The following is a 24,851-nucleotide window of genomic DNA, read 5'->3' as shown; positions in this document are numbered from 1 at the left end:
GGATCAGCGAAGGCCTGGAAATAACACTTGCCACTCAGCTTATGGGAAGACCTGGAAGGTGGTTGCCTGCCCTATACAGAGACTATGTAGCACTGTCCAGAGGCAGAAACAGTGTAGGTCGTGTTGCGAGGCCCCTCTGCTTGGTCTCCTCCCTGGCCAGCTGTGATATTCTAGTCCCAGCACTCACCGTAGCTCCAGAGCTGTCCCCTTTCATCTGTCCCGTCCCTCTGTTTATGAAAAGCATTTCTTGCTATGTCAGTGAAGGCCAGTATTTTATAATCCTCCTGGTAGAGGTAGGGAAATAACAAGTCTGCAGGGATCCAGGTACAAATCCAAGAGATTTTCACAGTTGCACTTCCTGAACCCCTTGAGTGCTGGGCCAGGCAGCTCTGGGACTTGGGAGGAAGCATCAGGTAGTACATCCTGATAACTTTTCATAAGAGGCATGAGAAGGATACTACGCACCCTGTACAGAGCACTGTTCTTCCCAAAGAGCCAGCCCCTCAATTGCCTAGAGACAGACAGAGGCCCAAGAGGATGGTCAGAAACTAGAACACACTCTGTCCTGCTAGAGCAACAGAGGCCATGAGGAATTTCCATTTCTCGAGAGTATGAACATAAACTGTTTCCAAACTGTCTCAAAGACAAACCAGCATTGTAACCAAAGAAAGGTATGTGAGTGCTTTAAACACGGAGAGCATGTTAGAGAGGAGAAAAGTTCCTTAACTTCATGCCTGTACCTAAGGAATGAAGGTGGCTGAAAGTAAAGCTGTAAATATGAAGCAGTATCTCCCTCTCCTGTAAATACCCTTAGAGATCATACATCAAGCACGATGTAGCAGAGAAGCTGTGATCTGTTTCTGCATCTGTCACTGAACTGTGTGATAATGAGCAAATTGCTCTAACTCTTTGGGCCGTTTATGCTTCCCTTGTAAACTGGGAATAATAGGTGTTTCATGGGATCACTTCTAGAATCATGTTAGCATCTGAAGGTGCTCGGGACAGGACTTGGCACGTCATTCAATCCCCATACATACTCCCTTTCCTTTCAATAGGAAATTGAGAATAGGCTTCAGATCTGTGTGGACTCCTCTACATTGACCATCCACATGTCACACTTCATCCACCATTTGTGGTCAGAGTTTTATTTTCTTTTTATTTTATTTGGGGATAACTAACTTTACAGAGAAATTACAAAGGTAGCATAGAGAGTTTCTGTATATCCTTCACTCAGTGTCTTTAATGATAACATCTTACATAACCATGGTACATTTGTCAAAACTAAGGAATTAGCAAGGTACTACTATTAACTGAAGTCCAGTTTTTATTTGGATTTCACCAGTTTTTCCACTAGCGTCTGTTCCCTGTTCCAGGACCCAGTGCAAAGCAGTCGTGATGTCTCCTTAGTCTCCTTTGGTCTGTGACAGTTTCTTAGGTTTCCCTTGGTTTTTATGACCTGAAAGTCTTGAATACTGATCAGTTATTTTGTGGAAGGTCAGAGCTTCTAATTCATTAAGTTTAGTCATCCTCTCCTCCTTTGTCTCCACATGGAGAAGAGGACAATGCAGAGGTGATATACCACATGCAGGATGTCCTGCCTCCTCCTCATCCACTCCAGGTGCCAGTGTGTCCTGCGGATTCGAGAACAAACCATTTCAAAGTTCCATCTGCTTCAGGCCATTAACAGTTCCTGAGGCCTTCCAGGTGGCTCTTCCATCCAGGAGCCCAATCTCTGTCTTCCATGGGCTGTACCCGAAGACAAGCCTTCCCATACCTATCATGGATCCCTTTTCTCATTTATTGAAGTTTTAGAAATTTTCCAGTTTCTTATCACGTTTCAGGCTCTAGAGCTAATGAGACAATTTTTAATGGTTTCTTAACTGTGTTTTGTTGGAATACCAGCATCTCTGAAAACTTTTTCTTTTTTTTTAGTTTTTCTAGCACCTCATATTGGGATGCTTTCTTTGCCTTAAAATTAATAAATATAACATGGGGGTGCAGAGGGAAGGCAGGATAGCCCAGAGAAGACAAGTAGTGACTCTATAGCATCTTACTGCGCTGATGAAAAGTGACTGTAATGGGGTATGTGGGGGGGGACTTAATGATGGGGGGAATCTAGTAACCACAGTGTTGCTCATGTGATTGTATATTAATGATACTAAAATAAAATTTAATTAATTAATCAATTAATTAATTATCATGGCTAATGCCAGGTCATCTCTCAAATCTGGGATAGGAGAGAAAATGATGAATGGGAGTAGATGGGTGAAACCTAAGACCAACTCTATCTGCTCCTGAGAGAATGATCCCCATTCTATAAAAATTCTAAATTCAACTATCTTTGAAAAGGTTCACAAAATGGGGGTTCCACTATTTACTGTACTTTACCTAAAAATTAATGAGGTAACAATCCTCTCCTCTTAATAGTGTATGCCTCTAAAAGAATATAAAGCATCTGTAAAAACCAAACTGGTACATTATTCTCTCCTTGAACAGACAAGAGAAAAATAGGGAAGGTTTTATATAAAAGAGGATGGTGTCTGGGTTGCAGTTGGCATTAAATATATGAAATACAAGGCTTGCCAGGATAATAGTTAAGAAGTTTGAATTCTGTTTGATTCCATACACAATGATCTTATTAGTAAACTAGGCACCCTGTGCTAGGTACCGAGACTCTAAATGCATCAGTATCCACTATAAAATTGAGATAAGACTATCTGGAGAGGTGTCAATGAGATGAATGCAAATGACAGGCTGGGTGTTTCGCTTCTGTTTGCTCTCAGATACAGTCCTTCCTCATCTTCATGCAAGAGATTAACCCCTGAGTGCTGGGTTTCCCAGACTCCTTTCTTTACCTGGTATCTGACTAGGTTTAGGCATTGCAAATATTGGAGGAAGAATGACTGGGTCCTTTAAATGAGCCTGAGGAAAATTAAATGAATGACATTTATTCAGTAGGCAATGAGAATAAGAAAAAAGAGAAGTGAAGCAGTCAGATTTGGGAGAAAGGGAGGTGAGGCAAGGAAAAGCACAAACAATACAGTGTGATACATTATCACACTGGATAATGATTCATTATGAGTTTCAAAAAGACCCAGAGATCCCTGAGCCAGTGGGTCTGCTCATCAGAAGTGCGAGGAGAAACCTCACCTGGAAGTGGTCCACAGGAAAGAAAGGAGGGGAGTTAGCCCTACTCTCTCCTATATCCCCTCCCTTACTGGTCAGTGTTCACCACCCAGGGTACTAACTCCCTGTACTTTTTGCTTTGTCATTTGCCTGTAATGGCTGCTCAGCAATCTAGATGCCATGCCCTACAGTGTAGTGTTTCATCTAAGTGTGAACATATGTGTATGGTGTGGTGATCCAGCCCTGATAGGTGCTAAGAGAGTAAGAGGGGCTCAGGAGAATCTGAGATAGTGTACAAGACTGGTGTCCAATCATTTCACCCTGAGAGATGATGGTGAAGGAAAATCTTCCCAGTGGATACAAGGATACAACTTGAAGCAAGTGGTTGTCCGCTTTGCTTGAAAGAAAAGATGACTTGGTGTATATTATACACACACACACACGCACACACACACACACACGCACACACACACACACACACACACACCTCCTTGACTGAGTTTAACAGGTTGGTCTATGGGTCAGGGGGCTGAAAAAACAAGATTGATAACAGAGTTATTGGTAGAAATATGGGTTGAACTTCTAGCAAAGGGTCCAGAGTATGAAAAGATTTTTTTCCCATGTGAATACCCCCAGTTGACATACAGTGCTCAATAGGCACTTAATAATCAGGTAAATAAGATGACTCATACTGCAGCTGTTGATCAACCCAGTCACCTGTTGCTTGTTCAATGGACTCATGTACAAGTGTCCCTATCAGTAGTGTTAAACAGACAAGCCTTAGTGGTAAACAGATGAGCACACAGAGCCTCTATCCTTGCTGCTATGGACACTTGTCCATAAAAGGTCAACTCTGAGCCTTATTTTTCACTATTTATAGGACAGTCTAGACAGTCTTCCAGCGGCACATTAGTTGCATTGAACCAACAGCAATTTGTCCTCACATAATAGGTAACATTCCAGAGACAGATTTGTTTTCCCTCCTACATTTCTTCTGCCAGCACCACCATTTTTATATTTACACCATCAGGGTACTCCAACATCATCTGTATCCACGGAACTTATTTTACAAGGAAAGAATTCTGATAATGGATTGGCCTTTTGAATGCACTTGCCTTGCAATGTGCACCATCAGCCAGAAAAAGTCGGTCAATGAAACTGTGGATGCCTTGCAAAAGGTTCACTAGGGAACCAGTTTGGAAACCCCACCATGGGTAGGAAGGTTGTTCCATACATTCTGGCACATGCTTAAAATCAGCAACTAATACATGGTGGCATTTTTGTTTTCCACATGGAGCATACACACACTCTTCAGAGAATCAAGAGAGGATGGAAAGGACTCCTGTTACCGTCAAACTAGTGACTTACTTATGGAATATTTTCTTTCCATCCCCCAGAGTTCAGCCCTGCTTGGAGGATCTGGTAAGAAGGCAAAGCCCTCTCACCAGAGTAAGCAAACCTGTTTCTAAATTAATATTCGCAGCTATCCCCTGGCTCTCTGGGATGACTTAAGAGGCCCACTGAAGAAACAGGCAGAGAATGGGGTTTCCCTCATGGCTGGAATGACTTATGCCTATTGCCAATGAGAACTCAGAAAGCTGGCACATAATGGGGGCATGGAGGACTAAGCCTAAACCCAAAATAGGCATTGGACAGATTCCTAGCTATCACTGTCTGATAATAATGGCCAATACATTAAAGACAGGAACATTAAGGACACTGGCCCTTTAGGAATGAAGACATGGGTCACCTCACCAGCAAAAGAGCACAGCGGCCCTGAGGAAGCGGAAGCCAGAAGCCACGGAGTTTTCACCCAGCCTCAACCTCCAAGAAACCGCAGCCCGGGCCTCAGCTCCCCGCCCCTGACCCCGCATTGCTCCGCCCTCTCTCCGCCCTGCGGCCCCTCCCTCCCCAGCCCGCCTCAGACGGGAAATTGAAAATAAAATAGGGAGAAACCGGCCGCAGAGTGCACGGGAAGGCGAGTGGCCCTGGCTGCCCCAAGGTACGCCAGCCTCCTCCCCAGCCCTGAAGGGCCCCTTCCTCCCCGTCGTCCCCAGCCCTGGAGCCTGCGGCCCCAGTTCTCCGGTCACCCCCGCCGGCAGCAGTTCTTCCCGCCGGCGGGGACTCGGGGAGGCTGGGCTGCAAACAGACTCCAGTCCCGGGCTGGGAGGGGAGGGAGCGAGGGCCCCCCTGCTGCTGACACCTGAGCCGGGAGAACAGGGTTGCGCCGGAGCGCCAGTGCCCGGGTTGGCTGGGTCTGCAGGCCTGGAGACCCCGGCGGCAGGAAGCCCCCTTCTGGAGACGGCAGGGGCAGGGCTGTTTCGGCTGTCAAGAGATGTCTGGGTCTGTGCCGCCGACAGAAGAGCCCAGGGAGCGCACCACCACTACTGTGTGCACGTACGTGTGTGTATCTTCTGCCATTACTGTCAGATGTACGGACCGAAAGCGTATGGCGCCTTCTCTGGTGCCAACGTGTGGACGAAGGTGGTGAATGGTCGCTGTGACTAGCTTCTCAGCAAACTGGAGGCCGGGTGGCCCGAGGTGGTAGAAGGTGGACCGAAAAGCCTGGCACTGAGGGTCTAAACAGAGATGGACGTGATGAAAGTGAAATTACTGTAAACAGCGTTATTTCTGATGTACTCAATAACTTTCACTTTCTCTTTGGGGGACTCAGACTCCCCTTCTGTCTGACTGCATCATGGACCCTACTGTGGAGGAGAAATTCTTATTATTCGGGTTAATGTTCTTTTCTTGTTTTCATCCCCTCCAGTTCACTCTCCTGTTTTTTTTGAATTGTTCCGTTTTCCTCCCACAGCCCTTGTCTTCTCTTTTCCTTTGCTCCTTTTTCCCCTAGGCCACAGCAGGATCCCCACAGCGCTGCTTAATAGGAGCATCACCCCGATGGCTTCAGCAATGCCCTTGGCCATGATGTGGGAGGAGGCCATGTGCCCTATCTGCCTGGACCCCGTGGTGGAGCCTGTGAGCATCGACTGCGGGCACAGCTTCTGCCAAGAATGCATCTCTCAGGTCGGGGCGGATGGCGGCAGCATCTGTCCTGTGTGCCGGCACACCTTCCTGCTCAGGAACCTCCGGCCCAATCGGCAGCTAGCCAACATGGTGGACAACCTCAAACAAATCAGCCAGGGCACCAAGGAGGGCACCCAGGGCGAGCGGTGTGGGGTGCATGGAGAGAAACTTCACCTATTCTGTGAGAAAGATGGGAAGGTTCTTTGCTGGGTGTGTTCCCAGTCCCGGAAACACCGGGACCACCCCATGGTCCCTATCGAGGAGGCTGCTCTGGAGTACCAGGTGAGACCTTTGCGTGGAGGCATGAGCAGGTAGAGAGGGGCTGGGGGTCCTGAGTGGGCACTTTGTTCCCCAGATGGGAGGGATGGGAGTCACCTGTGGAGTTGAGGGGTTGGGGAAAGGGAGGGTGTCTCCCACCTTACATGTTTAATTTAAGGGGAGAATTATGAGCTCAGCACAACCTTCGCATGCCCCAGGAGCCAGGAATATGCTATGGGAAAATGCTGCCAGAATGATGTTTCCTTGTGGCCTCCTGGTTAATCAAGAACGAGTAGTGTCACCACCCCTGCCACCTCAACTGTGTGGCTGTATTGGGAAAAGCTTCATGTTTCTTAGAAAAGTCTTCCCATCAAGAGAATTCTTGCCCCATCTGACTCGTCTCTGCACTCAGGCTTGCCTAAGAACCAGTATGATCTTTCCCCGCCTCACCCCACTTCTTTGCCTGGTTGGATATTAACCTGCTATCTTTCTCTGCAGGAGAAGCTCCAGATGGCATTAGGGAAACTAAGAAAACAGCAGGCATTGGCTGAGAAGTGGGGAGTGGATATCGCAATGAAGAGAACAGCCTGGAAGGCAAGAGTCATGCTCTGAAGGGAATCTCAGATCAGAAGCCTGGGTAGAGTCCAGGTCCAGCCTGGGTAGGGTCCAGGATTCTGGACTCAAAAAAGCCCTCATTATAGCTATGCCTAACTGAGAAGTGATAGAATCATTTTATCTGACTCTCTAGGTCTCCTGATAAAGGGAAATAAAAAGGATGAGCTCAAAGAGAGTGCCCAATCAGGCAGAAAGATCGAGTCCTAGGAGAAGGTGCTGAGAGGGACAAGCCATACCCTAAAGCTGCTGCTGCTTGAGCCGGTCTCGGATGACAGCACCAGCGCCTTGTGTCTGGGACAGAGGTATCCCAAGAGAGATGCCCTGTTAGGAAATAACAAGGGCTGTTGGGGAACAGACTTAAGGAAGCCACCAAGGCCCGAGTCTGACCAGGTGGTTGCTTGACTTTGTCCAGATCACTGGTCCAAAGTAGAATGGAGCACGAAAGCCCACTCTGCATCCGTGATTTGGATGTGGGGCAGGTAGGGATTAGGGAGGAGTGGAAGGAGCTCACGGCCAGTGGTTCCTGGAAGAGGAGGACTTGGGACCAGTGAAGGGTGAGTTAGGCTGTGGTGTCAAAAAGGGTCATTCTGTGTCATTGGGTGACCCGTCAGTCACTAGCAGGAGAGGGCAAGCAAACAATATCCCAAAGACGCGCTTTTCCCAAGATTTAGGAACCATCCTGTGAGCCTGTCTTTGTGAGGTCATTGAAAGGTGGGGGGCAGGTGTTACTCAGAATCTTACTGAGATATGAAGACATAGGGGTATGTCTTGGTGCTGACTGGGTTTTGAAAGAAGTTGAGGAAAGTGGGCTGATACGGCTGTGGTTGTATGGCCGCTACAGTGTCCTTCCCCCCATCCCATTCCCTCCTTGTCCAAGAAGCCTCACCCCTTACACCCCAGCAGAAGTGTGTGTGTGTACGTGTGCATTTATTTCCAGACAGAGCCAGAGTGGTGAGTCTGCAGAGAGCAGAAACAGGTATGACATCTCTATTCCTGAAGCTTGGAAGATTTTCATAAAAACCACCTCTCTCTTTCCATTGACACTAAAGGGAAAGATTGAAACACACAAACTGAGGATTCATGCAGAATTTATGCAGCAGAAGAACTTCCTGGCTGAAGAGGAACAGAGGCAACTACAGAAGCTGGAGAAGGAGGAGAGGGAAGAGTTGAGAATCTTGGGGGAAACTGAGGCCAGGCTGGCCCAGAAGATCCAGGCCCTGCAGGAGCTGATCGCAGAGCTGGAGAGAAGGAATCGGGGCTCAGCGCTGGAGCTGCTGCAGGTAAGACCAGGGGACAGGCTACCCCTCAGAGATTCAAGGAGTAACTGAGAAAAGAGCTCTCTGGAGCTACCAACAGAATAGAAACCCAGTCCCTGAAATTTTCTTTTTCTTTTTTCATTGAAATATAGTTGATAAAAAGAACATTGGTTTCAGGTATAGAACATAGTAATTTGACAGGTGTCTATGTTATTAAATGCTCACCCTGATAAGAGTAGTTATTATCTCTCTTCATACAAGATATTACAATGTTATTGCCTATATTCCCTATACTGTACATTCATCCCCGTGACTAATTTATATTTGGCATTTTGTGCCTCTTTATCCCCTTCATGTATTTCACCCACTGCCCACTCTCTCCCCCATGGCAACCACCATTTTCTTCTCTGTGTCTGTGAGTCTTGTTCTGTTCATTTGGTTTTTTAGATTTGACATATAAGTTGAAATCATAGGATATTTGTCTTTGGCTGCCTGGATTATTTCACTTAGCATGATAACCCCTGTGGGTTCATCCATATCACAAATGGCAAGCTCTCATTCTTCTTTATGGCTGAGTAATATTCCACTGTATATAAGTACCACATCTTTATCCATTCATTTATTGATGGACATTTAGGTTGTTTCCGTATCTTGGCTATTATAAATAATAGCTGTGATAAACATGGGAGTGCATCTATCTTTTCAAGTTAGTGATTTAGTTTTCTTTGAATAAATTCTAAAAGTGGAATTATTGGGTGGCTGTGGTCCATAATGGCTGCATCAATTTCCATTCCCTCCAACAGTGTAGGAAGGCTCCCCTTTCTCCACATCCTCACCAACATTTATTTCTTGTCTTTTGTATATTGGCCATTCTAACTAGTGTGAGGCGATATCTCACTGTGGTTTTGATTTGCATTTCCCTGATGATTAGTGATGTTGAGTATCTTTTCATATGTCTATTGGCCATCTGTATATCTTTGGAAAAATCTGTTCATGTCCTCTGTCCATTTTTTAATTGGATTATTTTTGTTTTTTTGGTATTGAGTTGTCTGAGTTCTTTATATTTTTTGGATACTAGCCCTGGTCAGATATATCATTGGGAAATATTCTCCCAGACTGTAGGGTGCATTTTTGTTTTGTTGATGGCTTCCTTTCCTGTGAAGAAGCATTTTTTTTTAATGTAGTCCCACTTGTTGATTTTGGCTCTTGCTTCTCATACCTAGGGAGACAGATCCAGAAAAAAATTACCAATGCTGATGTTCAAAAGTTTGCTGTCTATGTTTTCCTCTGGGAGTTTTATGGTTTCAGGTCTTATACCATATGCAGAAGTAAGCTCAAAATGGATTAACAACCTAAATGTCAGACAGTGAGCAAGTTTCATTCTCTTGCATATAACTGTCCAGGTTTCCCAACACCATTTATTTAAGGGAGTCTTGTTTCCATTGTTTATTCTTGCCTTCTTTGTCCTATATTAATTGACCGTATGGAAGCATGGGTTTATTTCTGAGCACTCTATTCTGTTGCAGTATTCTTGTGCCAGTATCATACTATTTTAATTATCATAGTTTTGTAGTACAGTTTGAAATCGGGGAGCATGATAACCCTAGCTTTTTTCTTTTCCTCAAGATAGCTTTGGCTACTCAGGGTCTTTTGTGATTTACACACAAATTTTAGGATTATTTGCTCTAGTTCTGTGAAAAATGCAATTGGTATTGATAGGGATTACACTGAATCAGTAGGTTGTTTTGGGCAGTATGGCCATTTTTATAATATTAATTCTTCCAACCCATGAGCATGGAATATCTTTCCATTTATTTGTGTCTTCTTCAATTTCTTTCACTAGTCTTAGAGTTTTCAGAGCACAGTTCTTTCACCTCTTTGGTTAAGTTTATTCCTAGGTATTTTATTCTTATGATGCAGTTACAAATGTGATTATTTTCTTGATTTCACTTTCTGCTAATTCATTATATGGAAATGCAACAGATTTCTGTTTATTGATTTTTGTATCCTGTGACTTTACTGAATTCATTTATTAATTGTAATAGTCTTTTGGTGGAGTATTTAGGGTTTTCTACATATAGTCTCATGACATCTGCAAATAGTGACAGCTTTACATCTTCCTTACCTGTTTGGATGTTATTTATTTCTTGTCTGATTGCCATGGCTTGGACTTCCAGTGTTGTGTTTAATAAAAGTGGTGAGAGTGTACATCCTTGTCTTGTTCCTGATCTTAGAGGAAAAGCTTTCAGCTTTTCACCATTGAATATGTTAGCTGTGGATTTATCATATAAGGCTTTTATAGCATTGATATATGTTCCTTCTATACCCACTTTGTTGGGAGTTTTTATCATGAATGGATATTGAATTTAGTCAAATGCTTTTCCAGGTGATCATATGATTTTTATCCTTCCTTTTGTTAATGTGGTGTATCAATTAATTGATTTGTGGATATTGAAGCATTATTGCATCCCTTGTATAAATATCAATTGGTTATGGTCAATGATCCTTTTGATATATTTTTTAATTCAGTTTGCTAATGTTTTGTTGAGGATTTTTTCATCAATGTTCATCAGTGATAGTGCACTGTAAATTTCTTTGTTTGTAGTGTTTTGTCTGGTTTTGATATGAGAGTAAGACTGACCTCATAGAATGAGTTTGGAAGTATTCCCTCCTCTTCTACTTTGTGGAATACTTTAAGAAGGATGGGTATTAGCTCTTCTTTAAATGTTTAGTAGAATTTACATGTGAAGCTATCTGGTCCTGGAATCTTGTTTTTTGGGAGTTTTGATTACTGCTTCAATGATGTTACCAGTAATCAGTCTCTTCAGATTTATATTTCTTTCTGGGTCAGTCTTGGAAGATTACATATTTCTAGGAATTTATCCATCTCTTCTAAGTTGTCCAAATTATTAGCTTATTATTTTTCATAGAATTCTTATAATCCTTAGAGATGAAAGAGGAGAAGTTAACAACCAACACCACAGAAATTCAGATTTTGTGTGAGTCCTCTCAGTTTTCCTCTTGATAAGTCTGGCTAAAGGTTTGTCAATTTTGTTAATGTTTTCAAAGAACCAGTTCTTAGTTTCATTGATATTTTCTACCATTTTCTTAGTCTCCATTTCATTTATTTCTTCTCTGATCTTTATTATGGACCTTTTTATGCTAACTTTGGGCTTTGTTTTTTCTTTTTCTAGTTCTGTTAGTTGTAAGGTTAGATTGTTCATTTGAGATTTTGCTTGTTTCTTGAGTTGAGCCTGTATTGCTACAAACTCCTCTCTTAGAACAGCTTTTGCTACATCCCAGAGATTTGGAACTGTTTCTGTTTTCATTTATCTCCATGTTTTTTTTTATTTCCTCTGTAATTTATTAATCCACTGATTTGGTACCAATAATTTATTGATTTGGTATCATGTTGTTTAGCTTCCATGTATTTGTGTCTTTTTCCAGTTTTTTTCTTATAATTTCTAGTTTCATACCATTATGGTTGAGAAGAGATGCTTGATACTATTTCAATCTTCTTAAATTTATTAAGACTTGTTTTGTGGCCTAACATATAATACATCCTGGAGAACATTCCATGTGAACTTGAGAAGAATGTGTATTCTGCTGATTTTGGGTAGAATGTACCGTATATATCTGTTAAGCCTATCTCGTCTAATGTGTCATTCAACACCACTGTTTTCTTATTGATTTTCTGTCTGGATGATCTATTCATTGATATAAGTGGGGTGTTAGTCTCCTTATACTATTGTGTTGCTGTCTAGTTTCCCCTTTAGGCCTGATAGTATTTGCTTTATTTAGATGCACCTGTGTTGGGTGCATAGAAATTTACAATTCTTATATCTTCTTATTGGATTGATCTCTTTATCATTATGGAATACCCTTGTCACTTTTTACTGTCTTTGTTTTGAAGTCTATTTTGTTGTAAGTATTGCTACTCCCTTTTTTTTTTTTACTTCTATTTCTGTGGAATCTTTATCCATCCCTACCTTTTCAGTCTATATGTGTCTTTAGGTCTGACATGAGTCTCTTGAAGACAGCATATAGATGGGTCTTTTTTCTTTATCCATTCATATTGGAGCATTTAGTCCATTTACATTTAAGGTAATTATTGATAGGTATGTATTTAATGTCATTTTGTTGTTTTTTGTTTGTTTTTGTAGTTCTCTGATCCTTTCTTCTTGCTCTCTTCCCTTGTGATTTGATAACTTTCTTTAGTGTTATGCTTGGATTCTTCCTCTTTATTTTTTGTGCATCTATTATAGGCTTTTAGTTTGTGGTTTGCTATGTGGTTCATATGCGGCATCCTATATACACAACAGTCTATATTAGGTTGATGGTTGCTTAAGTTCAAACATATTCTAAAAGCATTACTTTTTTGTTATTCCCCCTCCACATTTTATGTATATGACATCATAATTTGCATCTTTTTATTTTATGTATCCCTTGACTAATATTTGTGTAGAGTTGATTTTACTAGTTCTGTCTTTTGAGCCTCACACTTTCTTTGTATGTGATTGGTCTGTTACCTTTACTGTATTCTTGTTTTCACTCATGAAAAAATTTTCTCCATTTAAAGGAGTTTCTTTAACACACCTTGTAAAGCCTGTTTAATGGTGACAAATTATTTTAACATTTGTTTATCTGGAAAATTTTTATCTCTCCTTCAACTCTAATGATAACCTTGCTGGGTATTCTTTGTTGCTGGTTTTTCTATTTCAGCACTTTCAATATTCATGCCACTCCCTTCTGGCCGCTAAAGTTTCTGTTACAAGAATCTGCTTAAACCTACAAGGAAACCCTACAAGGTTAACTGTCTGCCTTCCTCTTGCTGCTTTTAAGATTCACTCTTTGTCTTTCCTCTTTGCCATTTTGATCACTATGTATCTTGATGGGGACCTCCTTGGGTTCGTCTTCTTAGAGCCTTTTTGTGCATCCAGGACCTGGATGTCAGTTTCCTTCCCCAGGTTTTCTGTCTCTTTTTCTTTTCTCTTCTCCTTCTGGGACCCCTATTATGTAAATGTTATTTCATTTGAAGTTGTCACAGAGATCTCTTAGTATCTTTTCATTTTTTAAACTCTTTCTTTCCGTTGCTTACCTTGGTTACTTTTGACAGCCTTGTCGTCCATCACTGATCCATTCTTCATCCTCTAATCTGCTATTGATTCCCTCTATTGTACTTTTATGTTATTGTATTCTTTAGCTCTGACTGGTTCTTTTTTTTATATTTTATACCTCTTTGTTGAAGTCCTTCCTGAATGTCTATTCTTCTTTCTATTCCAGTGAACATTTTTATGACCATTACTTTGAATTCTTTATCAGATAGATCATTTATCTCCATTCCATTTAGCACATTTTCTGGTGTTTTGATTTTTGTTCAAGACATATTGTCTGTCTCCTCATTTTGTCTGGTTCTCTGTGTTTGCTTCTATGAATTTGATAAATCAAGCAGTGCCTTTATGTAGTAGGCATCCTGTGGTGCCCAGAAGCACAAAACCCTTTGCTTACCAGAGCCAGGTGCTCCAGAGGTGTCCCCCTGTGTGGGCTGTGTGCACCTCCTGTCATGGCTGAGCCAGGACTGCTGTGGGTGGGCTGCGGGTTAGGCCAGCCCTCCACTTAGCTGCTAGCAATGGCCAATTACTACTGCTCAACCTTAGTGTGTGACTGGCTGGTATGGCTTAATGACTGGGGCACTCGAGAGTGCCGTGGGCAAGGCCAGCACTCAGCCTGGCTGCCAGTAATACCTAACATGAACACCACAGTCTGAGCGTACCAGAGGGGTGAGTCTGCAGGAGAATGCCAGGGTGGAACAGTTGAGTAGAGAGAGTTTCAGAAGCAACTCCTGTAAGTGTCTGGCCAGCTGGCCTGAGGAAGGGCTAAAAAGTCATCTGCCAGCACACTCCCCAGAGTTAATCTTTCAAACCACTGCTTCTGTGTTGGGTCTCAGCCTGATCAACAGAGCACGCTGGTCCTCCATAAGTAGAGACTCCGCCCCCGACAGCCCTCCAGCTCTCCATAGCATCCAGCCCTATTGATTTGCAAAGCCCCGGAACAGATCCCCAGGGCCAGGTGTGCTGTTCCCAGGAATTTATCTCATCTCCACTCCATTCCTTACTCCCTCCAACTTATGGGATAGGATGGAAGAAGGTCCTGATTAATCATGCCTCTATGCCTTTACCCTTCCTAATGTGGTTTCCTTTTCTTAGGGATAGAAGGTCTGTTCAGGTGGTCTTCAGGTCATTCTCAGAGTTCGTTGTGTCAGATACAGTTCCTTCTTGGGGTTATATGTGGGAGGAGGTTATTACAGTGACCTCCTATTCTGCCATCTTCCCAGAATCTCCAGGTCCCTAGAATTTTCTTAAATGGGACAAACTAGAATTCAGAACCATGAGTGGTTAGCATTCAAGGCATGGAAGGTACAGATTTAGAAGGGAATATTTCATGAAGCAATTAAAAGAAGTGGGCATCCTCATAAGTGCCTGCTACAACACACCAGCTTTGTGACCTTGAGTATCAGTTTTTCACATGTTAAATGGATATTATAATATTACATATGCCAAAGTATTTTATGAGGAGTAAATGAGAATCCACTAAGACTCTTAGGTGAGTATTTGGCAGTGGAAGGGTTTTTATAAATGTAACTAAAAACACAGAACTGAAACTTAAGAGAAAGTCCCTGAGCTGGCAAGCAACGCCTTTCAGGCTTTGGCCTGAGGAATGGGCAGAGCAGTGTACTGGGAACCTCCAGGTGGCATTGCCTCACCCACAGGACTGAGTCTCAGTCATAAACCAGTGACTCTGGAATTTACTGTCTCTTTTCTCCTCAGGAGGTGAAAAGTGTCCTGGGAAGGTAAGGAGGAGTTTTCTTTGTTAGAAGAGAGGGGCTTGACGAAGGATATACACCTCTGAAAGAGGCTATTGAATTAGAAAAACGTGAACTGATGTTTTCCCTGAACCTGTATCTTCTCAAAGGCCCAATCTTCCAGAAAGTATTTTCTGGGCTCAGAAGGTTAATTAACGGACATCTCAGTTGGTGAGTTGCCCAAAGTAATTGGGCTGTAACATTTTCACTAAGACCTTCCCAGAATTTCCCTGTTTGTGAGTCTATAGCCTGCTAGGACTCTTCCTTTAAAAAAAAATCTACCCAGTTACAAACCTCCCAGCAAGAGCCATGAGTAAGACCCACAGCAGGGGTGGGGCTCCCCGAGGTTCCTTACAGGGTGAGTCCTTAAAACAGAACTGAATGTGCTTGCATGGTGACCTTGGGCCTAGAGAGGATACACACAGGCCATCCACATGCTACAGAGGCCCCTGGAACCAGGAAGTTCTGGGTAGGAACTAAATCCTGCCTCCTTTTGCCCACCGCATTTGAGATCTTGACACAGGATGTATTTGTAAATTTGCATTGAGTTAAATTATCAGTCGTGCACAAGGGAGGTTATAGCACTGAGGAGGGCAGGATAGGACTTGGAGACAGGGTCTCTCCCTCTGCTTGCCCAGGAGTGAATCCTGGAATCTGAAGGAGCTGGACATTGTCTCCCCAGACCTGAGGAGTGTGTGCCACGTGCCGGGGCTGAAGAAGAGGCTGAGGGCGTGTGGAGGTGAGGCGAGCACCAGGAGTGTGAGACTAGAGGGCAGAAGGAGATGAGGGTACAGAGTGAGGGCCCAGGTCGAGGGGAGAGAGCAGGGTGGAGTGGGTGGGGATACGTGCAGGGACAGGATAAGGAAGGTGCTCCCTCAAAGGTCAGGCTAGGAGCTGGAGCTGGCTGGCATCCTGTCCTCACCTGGTGAGGCTCAGGGTCACTCCCTCATCCTCAGCACAGGCACAGGCACAGGTTACTGACTCAGCACACTCTCCCGGCCTAACTGGGTCGTTTCATCTGCAGTATACATCACTCTGGATCCACACACAGCCAACCCGTGGCTCATCCTTTCAGAGGATCGGAGACAAGTGCGTCTTGGAAACATGCAGCAGGAAGTGCCTGAAAAGGAGGAGAGATTTGATACTTATCCCATGGTCCTGGGTGCCCAGTGCTTTTGCTCTGGAAAGCTTTACTGGGAGGTGGATGTGACAGGAAAGGAGGCCTGGGACCTGGGGGTTTGTAGAGAGACTGTGCAGAGGAAGGGGCATTTTGTGCTCAGCCCTGAGAATGGCTTCTGGACAATTTGGCTGTGGAACAAACAAAAATATGAGGCTGGCACCTATCCCCAGACTCCCCTTTCCCTTCAGGTGCCTCCACGCCAAATTGGGATATTCCTGGACTATCAGGCCAGCACTGTCTCCTTCTACAACATCACTGACCATGGCTCCCTCATCTACACTTTCTCTGAATGTGCCTTTGCTGGACCTCTGCGGCCCTTCTTCAATGCTGGTTTCAATGATAATGAAAGGAATGGATCCCCTCTGACCCTCTGTCCACTGAGGAATGAATGGTCTGGATCCACTGACTGTTGACAACTCTCCCTGGATACCAACACCCCCTCTGTTGGTAGCCACTGACCCTGCCTCATGTTCCCATGAGCTCTGAACCACTTCGTCTCTGCAGAGGTGTCAGGATGCCAGCAAGCCGACTTTGGCAGGGAGGTCTCTGGAAGTCTGTCTTATGACCTTCAACATCAATATTCCTGCCCTAGAATGCTTTATAACTCCCTCCATAAAACTACTTATATATGGCCCAAACTCATCTAGATCAAACAAAACATGTTTCTGCCTTCCTTATGTGCCTCAAGTTTTGTGTCTTCCTCTCCATCTCCAGGCTTCCACTAAGATGTCTATTATATATGTTGCATAGTTTACAAACGGACTTCTGAAATAAACTGGGCCTCGTCTATTCCACTTAATCCCTGTACACATGTATGATTATCTCTCTGACATATACACATCTGATTATAAGTGGCTCCACACTGCCTACTGATAAACAGCTATACTTTTTAAAGGCTGGATTATGCATGCCTCAGACTTCCATGTTAAATATCCAGCCTGTTGTACTCCCCGATTCCCGCTGTGTTCTCCCAACTACATCTTGTTGATAATGGAGTTGGTTAAAGGGCATATCAACTTAAATAGAAAGTGTAATAGTTTTTTAATGTGTCAATTTAGGCTATAATTCCCCTGTTTTTCAATCAAACACTAACCTAGATGTGTTAGTGTGAAGCTATTTTGTAGATGTCATTAAAGCCCAAGGTCATTTGTATTTAAGGAACTTTGAATTAGACCCAGCCACCTTATCCAGGACAATCAGGAAAGGCCTTCAGAGTAGAACTGAAGCTTCCCAGAAAAAGGACAGGCATGAGCTGAAGCTGCTCTTCACAGGTAAACAGTTCCAGCCGGGCCTATGGATTTAGGACTTGCCTTGTCAGCCCCCACAATTGTGTGAATGAACTCCTTCAATAAATCTCTTCATACTTATCTCCAACTAGTTTTGCTTTTTCCTGTTGAGCCCTGATTGGCATGAAGGCTAGGTAACGGCATCACCTGGTGACAGTAAGCACTTTAAGCTTCTACGGGTGGAACAGTGAAGCTGGGCACCTGTGTGATAGTAGGCTGTGAGAGAACCACTGTCCTTCCAGGAATGCTGATTCCTGATCTAAGATAGAATCTCAGAGATGGGTCTAAGCTGGTGGTATAGTAAGAGCCTAAACCCACCTCCCACATTCACATCAAATCTACACCTGCATGATGAGAGATAAAAAGACAAACAGAAACAGAGACATGGTAAAAGAGAGAACCTTACACATAACCCCCCACCCCACCCTACAGTAGGAAGGGACCTCACTGAGGAAGCAGAGAGCAACTTCACCTGCCCCGGGGCACAGGAAAGGAGCTGCAGCCACATTGTGAAGGCAAGTTATTTTCAGAACTAAAACACCCTCCAAACATTCAAGAAACTGCTAGGACTGTCTAGAACCAAAGGTTACCACTCCCTCCCCGTGCTGCCCCCATATTGAAGGGCAGACAGGAGCAGGGTCGGAGTGTATACACCACCTCCAGAATTAACCAAGGAGATCTCCTGGACCTGACCTGCCCTAAATATACCTGCCAGAGACCCAGTAGTCCCACCAAGGCAGCACCCACACAGATCTACCTTGCCCACACTGCTTCCACCCCCAGCTACCCAGTTAGTCTGGGCCCAACAGGTGCCCACCCAGGAGACCTCCAGACCTTTGACTCTCACCCCCAACTGCCCTGCCAGCAAGGTCCCGGCCTGGTGCCCAGCCAGGCGCCCCATGGACCATGTTGATCCATCTGTGACTGCCCCTCCAATGTAGCACCGGATGGCACCCACCAGGCAGACCCCTAGACTATGGCCTTCTACACCCAGCTGCTTCATTAGCATGGCTCCAGGAGGCACCCAATTGGAAGACACCGAGACCATGGACTGAATAGACATGTATAAAACATTACATCCAAAACCAGCAGAGTACTCATTCTTCTCAAGTGCACATGGAACATTCTCCAGGATACATCACAAAGTCTCAATAAATTTAAGAAGACTAAAAATTATTCTAAGTGTCTTTTGTCACCAGAATGATATGAAACTGGAAATCAATTACAAGGAAAAAAAAACCCAAACATGTGGAAGCTAAACAGCATGCAACAAACCAACCAATGGGTCAATGAAGAAATCCAAAAATACTTGGAGAATAATAAAAATAGAAAAACAATGGTTCAAAATCTTTGGGGTGCAGTAAAAGCAGCTCCAAGAGGGAAGTTTACAATATTACATGCCTACCTCAAGAAGCAAGAAAAATCTCACCTAACCCTACACCTAAAGAAACTAGAAAGAGAAGAATAAAGCCCAAAGTTAGAAGAAGGAAATAATAAAGATCAGAAAAGAAAGAAATGAAATAGAGAATTTAAAAAAATACAAAAGATCAATGAAACTAAGAGTTGGTTCTATGAAAAGTTTTAAAAAATTGGGAAACCTTTGGCCAGAATCATCAAGGAGAAAAGACAGAGGACTCAAAGTCAGAAATGAAAGAGAAGTTAAAACTGACACCTCAGAAAAACAAACAATCATAATACATTACTGTGAAAAATTATAAGCCAACAAATTGGACAACATAGAACAAATGGAAAAATTCCTACAAACATCCAATTTTCCAAGACAAAAAGGAAGAAATAGTAAATACCAAAAGACCAATAACTAGTAACAAAATTGAATCAGAAATCAAAATGCTCCCAACAAATAAGAGTTCAAGACGAGATGGTGTCACAGGATAATTCTACCAAATATTGAAAGAAGTGTTCATAGCTGTCATTCTTTAACTATTCTAAAAATTGAAGAGAAATGAAAGTTTCCAAATATTCTACGAGGCCAGTATCACCTTGATACCAAAGCCAGGCAAAGACACTAAAAAAAGAAAATCATAAACAATTGCTTCAAAAGAAATAAAAGACCTAAGTGTAAGTTTAACCAAAGAGCTGAAAGACTGTGCTCTGAAAACTGTAAGACTGGTGAAAGAAATTGAAGACACAAATAAATAGAAAGATATTCCATGCTCATAGGTTGGAAGAATTAATATTGTAAAAATGGCCACACTGCCCAGAGTAACCCACAGATTCGATACAATCCCTATCAAAATACCAATGGCATTTTTCAAAGACTAGAGCAAAAAATCCTAAAATTTGTATGGAACCACAAAAGATCCTGAATAGCCAAAGCAATCTTGAGGAAAAGAACAAAGCTGAGGTTATCATGCTCCCTGATTTCACACCCTACTACAAAGCTGTGGTGATTAAACAGTACTGGCACAAGAGCAAATACATAGACCAGTGGAACAGAATAGAGAGACCAGAAATAAACCCATTCCTCTATATGGCAATTAGTGTATGACAAATAAGGCAAGAATAAACAATGGGGAAAAGAGTCTGTTCAATAAAAAGATGGTGTTGTGAGTCCTGGACAGCTACAAATGAGCATGAAAGTGGATCACTGTTGTATACCATACATGAAAATAAACTCAAAATGGATTAAATGCCTGAATGTAAGACCTGAAGTCATAAAACTTCCAGAGGAAAACACAGGCAGTAAACTTTCATATTAGTAACTCTTTCATAATTCTTTGGGGGTTCTGTCTCCCGAAGGAAGGGAAACAAAATAAAAAATAAATGTGACTGCAACAAACTAAAAAGCTTCTGCACATAAAGGGTAACCATCAACAAAATGGAAAGTTACTTACTGTATGGGATTATAGATTTGCAAATGATATATTTGATGGGAGGCTAATATCCAAAAACTTTAAAGAACTCATACAACTCAGTAACAAAAAACACAAATAATCCAATTAAAAAATGGGCCAAGGACCTGAACATTTTATCAAAGAAGAAATACATGTGGGCAAAACACATGAAAAGATGCTCCACATTATTAATTATCAGGGAAATGCAAATCAAAACTACAATAAGATATCACTTCACACCAGTCAGAATAGCTGCTATTCAAAAGACAAGAAATAACAAGTGTTGGCAAGAGTGTGGAGAAATGGAAACCCTCCTATACTGTTGGAGGGAATGTAAATTGATGCAACCACTATGGAAAGCAGTATGGAGGTTTCTCAAAAACTAAAAATAGAAATACCATACCCGCTCAGTAATTTTACTTTTGGAATTTATGCAAAGAAAAACAAAATCACCAATTTGAAAAGGTTTATGCGCTCCTATGTTTCTCACAGCATTACTTGCTATAGCCAAGTTATGGAAGAAACTCAAGTATCCATCAACAGATGAACAGATAAAGAAGATGTGGTGCATATGTACAGTGGGATATTACTCAGCCATAACAAGAATGAAATCTTGCCATTTGCCACAGATGGTTAGATCTAGAGGATATTATGCTAAGTGAAATAAGCCAGGTGGAGAAAGACAAATACCCTGTGGTTTCACTTAATGTGAAACCTATAAAACAAAAGGGAAAACAAACTCATAGATACAACAGACTGGTGGTTGCCATAAGAAAGGCCTGTGGGGGGATGAGTGAAGTAAGTTATAGGGGAAACATTGGAATGTTTGATTTGATCTAGGTGATGGTTACAGACTATATATATACATGTGAAAATTCATAGAGCTGTACAGTTAAATTTGTGCATTTTATTGTATGGACCTCAAAAGAACAAAATAAATAAATAAAATTTAATAATAATGGCCAAGACATTATCAGCTAAAAAAAAGACTACTAAATTGTCTTAGTAACTTCTAACTCATACAGAATGTGTTATTATTTTTGCATCCCATAACCATTGTCTTAACCAGTATTTTAAATAATTAATTGTTGCTTGATGCTTTATAAAAATACTAGAATATTTTACCAAGAATAAAAAATAATTAAAATTAAAAAAAATATTAGTATCTCATTTGTCCCACAGCACATCTCCTTAATATTTCATGAAAAATTTAGTTAATGTACAAGGATGTCAGTGACTTTGAAAAGAGTTTATTGATAAAAGGGTTGCTTCTAGGGATGCTCTATTTTAACACTGGGCAGAAAGAAGATACTTTGAAGGAAAAATCCAAGAACTGAATTCTTAGACAAGATGACAACATTACAGAGCTAAGTCAATATAAACTGGCAAAGTCAACCAGTGCCTTGGTTGACAAACTGTAGGAAGAAAAGGAGGATCACTCAGTCCTATGTGAACGGGGGCGTACTGGGGAGTGGTAGTATTCTGTATGTCAGGGTCATGAAGAAATATTTTTAAGAAGAAGAAAAGATTATAAAATCATCTTTTCTGTGTCTCTGCCTTGGGATTGACTATGTAAATGATGGTTTGTTCCCTTCAATTGATATTCTGTTTGGGGGAGACTGCCATACAATATAAACTTAAATACTCCAAAAATCTGAATATCTTGGCCTGTCAGGTCACCCCGACACTCAGACACATACATTGCATAGATGACCTACAACCATCCCCTTGGTCTCCATAAAGGAATTAAATAGTAGCGGTTTCATGGTACCTCTACTTTTTTCCCCACGAGTAATTACTAAAAGTGACCCGAGCATGCTCCTGCACGTCACACAACAATTACGTTGAGAAGTGTGGGAAGACTGTCCCAGCACCAGTTCCTGTTTTGGTCAGTATTATCCTTTAAAACGCAATAAGGCCTATTGACTTTTTTGATCTCCTTTGATTCTACAACTTCTTTTTGTATTAGAAGAGGGAGAGATTAATACCAAAATTTTAAAAATAAGCAAAACAGAAAGAAGTTAAAAATTTATCCACTGTTTACTCTGTGTTATGCATATTCAAGATCCTGTTTATATTTTCTGTTTTTCACTTCTATCACAGCTATATGGCAAGCTATAATCAAGGAATTTAAAGATTATGGTGTCATGAGTACTAGAGAGAAATCCTTCCATTCCCCAAATAATGAGCTGTAAGTATCTCAATCAACCCATAGGCTCTGCTTTTATGTTGCTCAGAGGTAACTTTCAGTCTCAGAAAAGTTGCTCCAGAGCCCATACACTCAATGACTCATTTTTCCTAATAACTCATTTCTAGGTTTCTTGTTTACTATTGCCAAAACATATCTCATGGAAGACCAGAATTTCTGAGAAACCAGTCTCTGCCATCCCCAAAGTCATTTCTGCTTTAGAAACAACATGTAAACCACTTGGTCTCGTATCTGTTTTGTCTTCACCCCATAAATGATGGGGTTCAGCATAGGTGGAGCAAGCATGCTGACATTGGCCAAAAGAATGTGGACATGTAGTGGGATGTGGCGTCCAAAGCGCTGAGTGAGGACTGAAAAGACCCCAGGCCCATAAAAGAGGAGGATGACACAGACATGGGAGCCACATGTGTTGAGGGCTTTGTGGCGGGCATCCTGGGAAGGGATATGGAAGACAGCCTGGAGAATCAGCACATATGAAACAAAAATTAGGACAATATCTAGGATCACTGTTGACATTAAGACAAAAAATCCATACCAGATGTTTACATGGATGTCATCACAGGCATACTTGGCCAAGCCAATGTGTTCACAGAATGTGTGTGGTAGGATATTATTTCTACAAAAAGTCAATCTCTTCAGAAGAAATATCATGGGGAAAATTGTACAATGTGCTCTCAGGAAAAGAGCCACACCAATTTTCCGTATCAGAGAGTGGGTGAGTATCATGGTGTACCTCAGGGGGTAACATATGGCAATGTACCGGTCAAATGCCATCGTCAGCAAGATGCCTGACTCAGAGATGAAGGAGGAATGCTGGAAGTAGAGCTGAGCAATGCAGCTATTAAGAGAGATTTCCCTACTGTTGCACCAGAAAATGGCCAATGCCTTGGGTTCTGTAGTGGTGGCGAAGACAATGTCCACTCCAGCCAGCATACAGAGGAAAAGATACATAGGCTCATGGAGGCTGCCCTTGATGAGGATGATGAAGATGAGCAGGCCATTTCCAAGGAGGGCAAAGACGTAGGAGATGAGGAAAGGGATGGAAATCCACATGTGCAGGTCTTCTCGGCCTGGAATGCCCAGCAGATAGAAGACTATATGGTTAACACCGGTGTGGTTGAAGCTCCCCATCCTCCCTGAGGCAGGCTACTGTAGAACTTAACCTCGCCTAATAAAGACACAGAGAAATACGGATTATATATAAATGTTTGCCCTGAGTTTTTAGATTAGACACATCAAATTAAATGCTGCAACCACTGTGTCCTGTAAATACCTTTGCTAAAATGTCAGTAAAATAATAAAAAATCATCATAAATACAAAAAGCAGAAGATAATAGCAGAGAAGTGGTAATATTTTGAAAGCCGATGGACGACTATTGACTAAGCAGATGGAATAAAATAGCTTCAAAGTGAAAAAAAGAATCAGATAATTTTCACTGCAGAACCCAGATAGTCTCAAGAATTAAATGTATTTGGTACTTTTCTAAGTAAGATGGGACTTTTTTAAGAATTATTGATTGAAAATATGTATAAAGAATGATTAGATTCCTGAACCTTTTCCCCAATCTGTCCATCCACTCCCCTTACCCAGCAGAATACTGGAGGTTTATTCTCTGCTGGAGTCAAGCCTTTGGATCTAGGCATAGCTGGCTCAGGGACTGTGCAGAAAGTGGGGGATAAAATGAAAGGCTACATACTAAACACAGTGAAACTCCAGTGACCTTCTGTTTATTATGTCTGTTAGGGATAGCTTATACAACACTGTACCCAGATCACAAAATTCATTTTGGTTTAAGAATGAGGCTTCAAAAAGTGATTAAAGGTCCTATGTATAGGCCTGGGATTTGTTTAGGGAGACTTCCTGTCAAATTACTCCCATCCAGAATGTTACCCCAAAATAAATAAAAAATTTATAAGACCAGAAAAGATTATTTAAGACCTCAAAAGATTTACCTCCCATTAACCTATTCACACTTAGCTACTGGAAGCTAAGCACACCAAAATGAGGAAATGAACCAAAAATAGAGAAATATGGACCCCAACATATGAGCTAAAACATAGTGATACAATGCACGAGAGGGTGCAGACTGTGAAGGAAGAAGGAATTCCTTGAATAATGGTGAAGATTGACAACTGTGAACAGTCCTACAGTATCCTGAGTCCAGGCTGGATCAAGG

General features: G+C 42.2%; 2 protein-coding genes across 5 annotated transcripts; one reads left to right on the top strand and one right to left on the bottom strand.

Moving 5' to 3' along the window:
* Nucleotides 1–5,022: 5,022 nt before the first annotated feature.
* On the top strand, nt 5,023–17,698 carry LOC108389500 (E3 ubiquitin-protein ligase TRIM21-like). Of its 4 annotated transcripts, XM_073216075.1 has the most exons (8): nt 5,060–5,128; nt 5,347–5,523; nt 5,981–6,435; nt 6,910–7,005; nt 8,076–8,306; nt 15,110–15,132; nt 15,783–15,883; nt 16,169–17,698. In XM_073216075.1, exons 3-8 carry the CDS (start codon nt 6,028–6,030, stop codon nt 16,735–16,737), a joined length of 1,428 nt encoding a protein of 475 aa, XP_073072176.1. In that variant the 5' UTR covers nt 5,060–5,128; nt 5,347–5,523; nt 5,981–6,027; the 3' UTR covers nt 16,738–17,698. The 4 variants fall into 4 exon arrangements, with proteins under 4 accessions (XP_073072177.1, XP_073072176.1, XP_073072178.1 ...); XM_073216076.1 differs by lacking the exon at nt 5,347–5,523 and having other exon boundaries at nt 5,023–5,128; XM_073216077.1 differs by having other exon boundaries at nt 5,060–5,523; nt 15,827–15,883; nt 16,169–16,498.
* Nucleotides 17,699–22,860: 5,162 nt separating this feature from the next.
* Nucleotides 22,861–23,886, bottom strand: LOC140844195 (olfactory receptor 52B4-like). Its single transcript, XM_073215673.1, has one exon. The coding sequence runs from the start codon at nt 23,803–23,805 to the stop codon at nt 22,861–22,863; it is 945 nt and encodes a 314-aa protein (XP_073071774.1). The 5' UTR covers nt 23,806–23,886.
* Between the last annotated feature and the right edge of the window lie 965 nt (nt 23,887–24,851).

This window comes from Manis javanica, chromosome 11 (genome assembly GCF_040802235.1).
Source record: "Manis javanica isolate MJ-LG chromosome 11, MJ_LKY, whole genome shotgun sequence".
Lineage (NCBI taxonomy): Eukaryota > Metazoa > Chordata > Mammalia > Pholidota > Manidae > Manis > Manis javanica.
The sequence above is the reverse complement of the archived record's forward strand: the minus strand, read 5'-3'. Positions and strand labels throughout refer to the sequence as shown.

Coding starts and splice junctions, on each gene's coding strand:
- LOC108389500 (XM_073216076.1), top strand. CDS start 6,028: ATGGCTTCAGCAATGCCCTTGGCCATGATGTGGGAGGAGGCCATGTGC. Junction 8,307..15,109: donor CAGCGCTGGAGCTGCTGCAG/GTAAGACCAGGG, acceptor TTTTCTCCTCAG/GAGGTGAAAAGTGTCCTGGG. Junction 15,884..16,168: donor GAGGCTGAGGGCGTGTGGAG/GTGAGGCGAGCA, acceptor TTTCATCTGCAG/TATACATCACTCTGGATCCA.
- LOC140844195 (XM_073215673.1), bottom strand. CDS start 23,805: ATGGGGAGCTTCAACCACACCGGTGTTAACCATATAGTCTTCTATCTG.